The 7,638-nt window shown below is 30.1% G+C and overlaps 1 protein-coding gene across 1 annotated transcript; it reads left to right on the plus strand.

Moving 5' to 3' along the window:
- Positions 1-1,888: 1,888 nt before the first annotated feature.
- LOC105627747 (tankyrase-2) lies at positions 1,889-4,073 on the plus strand. The gene is made up of 7 exons (XM_012209027.1): positions 1,889-1,957; positions 2,173-2,331; positions 2,418-2,615; positions 2,682-3,042; positions 3,125-3,385; positions 3,466-3,743; positions 3,819-4,073. Exons 1-7 carry the CDS (start codon positions 1,889-1,891, stop codon positions 4,071-4,073), a joined length of 1,581 nt encoding a protein of 526 aa, XP_012064417.1.
- The last annotated feature ends 3,565 nt before the right edge of the window (positions 4,074-7,638 follow it).

Genomic DNA, 7,638 nt, shown 5'->3' on the forward strand with positions numbered 1-7,638 from the left:
TNACATGTGCTTGTGAAGTACTTATTTATGCAAGTTAATTTATAATAAAAAGAAATTTAATAATAAATTATCAAAATATTATGTAATATCACTATTATAATTTTATTAATTGTCGATAATGTTATCATTCTTCAATTATCCGTGAGCCTCTATTGATAATCACGAAAGTTTGTCCAAAGCCGATACGGTCTTTAATAGTATCTCAGTGATACAGTGCATTAATTCGTTGGGTCATAGTAGCGACCCGAATCAAAAATACGAAAATGCAGTACTAAAAAATTCTAAAAAAATTTTTAAAGTTCTATGAAAAGAAAATTAATGATTTTTGTCTCTTGCAGTTTTTCTGTAAGGTTGATAGTATTTGAGTAAAAAATAAACGTCGATAAGTCGGATCGCTATTTTAACTCAGCGAATTAATGTTGCAGTGTACACGAAAAAGATCGGGACACAGTATAAATAAGAATATATATAAGAATATTTATGGATGTCCACGCTCAGATTTCTCTCTATATACATACAATTTAATTTAATTTGATACAATTTAATTTGATTTGAAGATATTAAAACTTTTTTAATGTTGTGTTCGTCATTTAAATTTTTTACTTAGATATTATTCTCGTACTTCTTAATGATGAGATATTATTAAAGACCGTCAATTCTGGGCAAATTTTTGGTGGTATAAAAAGGGATCCAAGGGCCCGGAAGTAATTGAAGAATGCTGACATTATCGACAATTGATACAAATTTATTATTATTAATATAAATATTTGGCTTATACATTATTAAATTCATGATTTTTTATTACATAAATGTTCCGTAAATAAATATGCATACTTGTAAAATTATAATATTCTATATATTGCAAAAAAATTACAATTTTTTCTCTGCGTTTATCATTTCTGTTAATAATCAAACTTTCACGATACTGATACTCATAATTTTATAGAAAAATCAAGTATTATTGAGTTATAAATGCATAATTATGTTTATTAAACTAATAAATCATAAAATTAATACAATATTATCAATTTTTAACTCTTAATCACTTTAATATTCACAAGGCTGCAAACACCCGTAAGGATGTCAATCTTTAATAGTATCTCGTCGATGTTCTTAATAATCCTAGATTATCCTATTAAATGCCGATGATCACATATATCGTATGACAAACGCAAATCTAAATTCCTCATGATATCCATATGATATCCGTAAATACACGAGGTAGGCGGCATCTCGTATGGACTCGTCGCACAGGTAAGAAACGCTTTTATCATCTGAGCCGAACCGGACGATGCTAGGAATGGCGCCAATGCGCCGCCATTTTCATGAAACTTTACCGTGACCGTAAATCGCGGAGACTGTGACGGGGAAGAATTCCAGCGGACATCGCACGCTCATCGGTGGATCATCGGAAAAATCGCGAGAACAGCGAGAATAATGTACTGGTCGTAAGTATGACATCCTGTTCCGATTCGTTGGTCTACTAGTTTTTTTTTCGGGCACGTAACACAGGGCCTATGGCATGGGACTTCCGTTCGATGAAACAGGAACAGGAAGTTCCTCGCGACCCCGAGACGGCGAAATAAAAACATCCTGTAGCGATGCAAAAATTTCGAGGAATAAACGCACCACGCGCACGTGACACACCGCGAGGAGCAAATCGAATGTATTCGGCCGCACGTGTTTCTTCGTCGGCGAGCTCGTTATTTTTACGGCCTACTTTCGGATTCAGCTGACCCAAGGTCGAACGACAGCGATTAACGTTCGAAAATTAGTCACTCAGTTCGATTCCCATCGGTCAGAAAAATCTACACTGATTGTGACAAGTTATGGATAATATAATTTTAGAACCTGCTTGCATGAAGGTGATTGAGCTGGATAATCAAGAATGCAATCTATGCAGGAAAGCATATGTACCAACGATATTGAGAGTTTGGACACGGATACTCTCATACCAGTAAGCATTTTTTTTTATATTGAAGATGTACAAAGAATATACTATCTGATTTTACATGAAGCTATTGTTAATAATCTGATTTACACTGTACACTTAATCTATGATCTATACAATAAGCGTCTTCGTTTAATCTATAAGTTAAACAAGAATGCCTATTGCATAGGTCACAGATTATAATCGTAGCCATTATCTAATGGTCATGCTATTGTCATTAGGTGGAACTTTTGGCTTGCGATGTCTCTTCTCATTCGAGATCACAGGATGCCTCGACTATGGTGGAACTTGGTAAACAGCTTCTACATAGTGCTAAAAATGGTGACACTGAAGCTGTTCGTGAGCTCATGTGTAGGGGCGCACCGTTTACCACAGATTGGGTATGTGCTTTAGCATCTAAAAAGTGTTTGTATTCTTTATAAATTTTATCTATAACAATAGGCATACAATATATATTGTCTTTTAGCTTGGTACAAGTGCGCTCCATCTCGCCGCACAGAACAATCACATAGATACTGCTGATGTTTTACTTAGAGCAGGAATATCAAGGGATGCTAGGACAAAAGTCGATAGAACTCCCTTACACATGGCAGCATATGAAGGTCATCATCAGATGGTACAGTTGCTGCTTAACTATGGAGCAGACGTCAATAGCAGAGATATGGTACAATATCAAAATATCATTTATTAACTTCTAACACCAGATAATTAACATGAAAAATGATTTTAGTTAAAAATGACTCCGTTGCATTGGGCAGTAGAACGTGAACATATAGATGTGATGCACATTTTACTAGATCATGGAGCTGATACGAGTGCAACTAGTAAATTTGAAAAAACTCCAGTCAGTCTTGCATTGGAGCACGATAGGCTAGACTTTGTGGATATATTACAACAAGAACGAGAGCTAATAGGTATTCAAGCTCATCAACAGAATCAGGCTAATTCTGTAGAATTGGAAGTAGCCACGAATAATTTAGTACAATTAGAAGCTGCCAATAATAGCAAAAGTTCGATAATACAAGAAGAGGAACAAAAATTTGGAATAACACAGCAGCAACAATCTCCACGTAAACGTAAACTTTCTCAAGGTAAATGTCAATATATTTTTCCATGTAAATATTTATTTACAAATGCTTTTTTCTATTTCGAATTCTATTTTATAATTTCTAGCGCAAATTGAGAAAAAACAAAAAATGATCTTTCAACAAATTTCTGTATCACCAAATAATACAGATGGCGAACAAGAAAAAGAAGATGTAAAAATAATTAATGCAAATAATATTATGAATAATAAGAAACATAAAGATATCTTATCGATAGGCAAACAGTTTAGGTTATTAGAAACACATGGAATCAGAATGATACCTGTAGATGATGAATCATCTATTGTAGAAAAGGCAATGGAAAGTGGGAGAACAGTAGTTTTAACAGGTCCGCTTTTGTGTACATTTGAAATTATTTAAAAACTTATATCGGAATATAATGTTCTAAAATGATTTATGTGATTACAGAAGCCGGAAAAATTGCTTTGAATTTGACAAAAGGTTCGCCAATTAAACGCCTTCAAGTTGCTTCGCGGAAAGGACCATCAAAGAAAGTTATAGCAATTAGAGCAGACCAAATTCAATCAAAAATTTTAAATCCAAATTCTAATACATCTACGTCACGGAGTCCAAATATTTTGAAAAAAGCTGATAACAAACCAATGAAATTATTGGTCACAACAGTTCCTAACACTTCAACAGCATCTACTGTCACCGAAATCAAGAATTCTATCTCGACAAAAGAAGTAAGATTATTTATATATTTCAGATATAAAATACAAATTAACAATAGATAATAAATAAATATTTTTATATTTCAGAAAATTGTGTATGCTCCGTCAAAGATCGTGGAATCAACAGTTTCACAATTAGATGATGATATAGAAAAAATTATTGAAGAAGACAATCCAGAAAACAGGGAACCAGTAACAGATATAGCAGTACTGAATAGACAATTAGCAGAAGCGCGAAGACAAGCCGCCGAGTATCGTAAGCAATTACAAGAAAAAGAGAAGGAAGCGGAAATATATAAACAGCAACTCAAGAACATCACAGCGCAAATAGCATCTAAGTAGTTTTGTACAAATATAGATTTCATATTCGGTTTCACAATTTGCAAATCGGATTTCTCTTTTTATATTAAAAAACTTTATAATTTTGTTTTTTTTATATCATGTATTTTTACAACATATTATCAAGTAAGTGATTTAAAATCCTCTCAATCCTCTTTTTGTATATGAATTTTGTTTCTACGGATATTAGATAACAATTTTCAATATTAAACAGTTTTGTAAAAAATATCTATAAGAAACTGGCAATTTCATACATACTTATAAAATACTTCTCAATATTTACATAAACTTATTTCCTATTTTATAGTATGCATGAGTTCTACTTTTATTATGTGCAAATATTAAAAAAAATATATATATATATAAAATAAGTACTTTAGTAAAATATTGATAACAAATTATGGCCAGATACATGAAATTGAATGTAAATATATATAAATCCTTTTGCTTTCCACATAATGTATTATTAAATTTAATTTATTCATGTTTTTCAGATAGATCATACTTGTATAGAATGAGACACTTTGTAACGTAAATTATCTTGTTATTTAAAAAGACATTTTTAATAAATTCTGCTTAATTTTGAGAGAGACATTTTATAAACAGGCAATGAAAGAAAATTATTTTCAATGTGAATATAAGAAATTGTTATAACAACAAATGAATTTGTTATATAATAAATCTTTTCAAAATATTTTGACTTTCTAAAATAATAATAGTTAATAATAAATTTATTAGAATTTGGATTAGAATATGGATTTATTGAGATTTAAATTAGGATAGATTTAAATTATTTCAATACACTGTAACTTTTTCTTGTCCCACTATTTTCCATTTAATATAAGAAAGACAATCTAATTTTATACATCAAATTGATGTGTCTCACTCTATATGGGCTTTAATCATAATTTCCTAAACAGATGAATGTTCATTCTTATTCTAAACTTTTACATTTTATAAATAATTATTAATAAGGAGGGATGCAAAATTGGATTGTAAAATTACCAGATATCACATATCTGAAAAGAATGACATCGGATGAATAATAATATCTTTAAATCAAATAATTTCTTTAAATCAAATTTTTATTTAATTTCAAAAAATAATATTTAAATCAAATGATATAAAATTTCAAATCGGATATGTTCCCGGATATTAATGATATCTGATTATCCAGTAAAAAAGTGTCGGATAATATCGGATATCCGGTGTATTTTTATTAATAAAATTAATTCTCAAATGATTGAGAAGAATAATTGATTTATTTAAGAAAATGATAAAATTTTGATAACTTATGTTAAAAATCATAATTCAATTCAATACATATTTTATTCTAATTCATCTGTACAGGATATAAAAATATTTACAAAAATTTCTAAAATATAAATATAAGTTTTTTGCTTCCTTTTTGTAATAAGTGTACATATAAATTAATTTTTTGCGTAAAAATTATAGACAATTATTTTTCTTTGATTTATAATATTGTTTGAATAAAAATGTTGAGTTAGATGCTCTCTAACATTTGATATTCTTTGTTCGATATGTTAGTCATTTTTTGGTGCATTAATTAAATAGAAAAAAATATGCAGCACAAAGATTATAGTGTCGTTAAAGTTTACATGAGCCATTTAGAATTTTATACATATTATACCCTTTCATATCTTTACCATAAATTATGTTTCTACATAATTTAGGAATTGTTACAGATTGTCAGACATCGAGATAAAAAGTATAAAATATCTTTGAAATTGTTGAATCAAATATGAAGTCTATGTACAATGAATTTTCTAGAATTATGACGAACATCAGGATATTGTATATTGTATACTGAACATATGAATTCGCTTGCGCTTGTAAATAGAACGCATAATGTGGAAAGCAAATCAATTCGGATCGCGAGAAGCTCCTAATAGTTTGTAATTTAAAATGTGCTTAACATAATTTTGCATATCATTCAACTACACATGACATCACTTCGCCTTAAGTTTAATACGAAGTGTTTGCATTCCAAGTATTTCTTTAACTCTCTGCCTGGTAGACGATAATTCATCATTTTTGTATAAAATACCTAGAATAATTTTTCTAAGATTTTCTAGCCATGTATAGTGTAAATATAAATTTATACATAGTTAGAAATCTGGATTTTCAAAATAGATTATCATTTATTTCATAACTCTTTCATTATAACCTTTAATTCTCCAATCAATTCCGTATATCCGCCGTTCAAACTTGGGACTCACTGATTACGAATCGATTGCTTTTATATGAAACTCATAAAATTTATATATTAAAAGTTAATAAAAAAATGTTATTTGCGAATTAAAATTTCATACAGGAATAAATGTTATGTTTCTACACGATAAACATAATGTTTATGTTTGGTACAGAATTACAACAATTGTGTAAATAGTAGTACGTTAAATAAAAAATAATGTAGTATTAATTGACAACAGTTAAATTGAAAATAATTTTGTTAACTCGATGACAATATTATAAATAAAACAAATAACATTTTATTAAAACAAGAACAGGTAAATTTCTTTTATTGTCATTGAATTAACAAGATTATTTTTAATTAAACTGCCGTTAGTTAATACTGTTAATAATTCATTTTTTTTTTCATGTATTTGAAGGCTATTTAAAATAGATAACGAATTCAATTTGAGAATATTACAATATATAAAAAAAGGATTGTACCCTAATGAGTAAAATTTGAGCATAATGTTGCGGCAGATTGGCATTAACTGTACTCACATTATGTTGTTTTGTTAATAGATTGTCAACAGAAGTCATTTTCTAAATATTTAATGAATTATATTAATTTAATCTATGAAAAGACAGATTCAGTTCGGCGATCAATTTGTTATTACATTCTTAACACATTCTGTTACACTTCTATTAGTATTCCGCCGATAAAAATTACAGTAAATATATTTTACAAAAATTGTCTTCGATGATGAATAAAAAAAGAAATCTAGGCTAATATGAGCAACCAAATAATTAAATCTGGTTGCTCATATTAGCTTAGATTTTTTTTTTTATGAAGAACATTATTTATCACATCCTCGCGGGAATATTTCCCACAATCGATGCTAACATTTCCAGTAGCGGCGGCATCTCGAATGAGCATCTCAAAAGTTCGATTTGTGCGATCGCTCTTGCGTTCGCGCATTTTTATCTTTTGTCTGTCAGCCTATAGATCAAAAATGTCATTCTATGCTGCACTAACAGAGAATTACCTATATTGTTGCCTCACGTCCATGTAGGGGTGTAGGTATATTGTACCTATGGCATTTTGTAGACCCGGCGGGATCGATTACGACGGAAGATTCGTCGGTCGCTTCGTGCACTTTCTACACCTATCTGCACTTTTCCTTTTTTCGCCCCTCTCTCTCTCTCTCTCTTCCAGGCCCCACTCCAATCGAACTGCTCTCTCGAAAGACGAGGTGAGAGCTGTGCAACTCTCGCTCAAGTGCAGGTAGTGTAAAAGCAAGTATATATATATATATATATATATATATATATATATATAGTGTGTACGTAGTACGTACGACGACGACGTACGACG

Source organism: Atta cephalotes (genome assembly GCF_000143395.1).
Source record: "Atta cephalotes unplaced genomic scaffold scaffold00010, whole genome shotgun sequence".
NCBI lineage: Eukaryota > Metazoa > Arthropoda > Insecta > Hymenoptera > Formicidae > Atta > Atta cephalotes.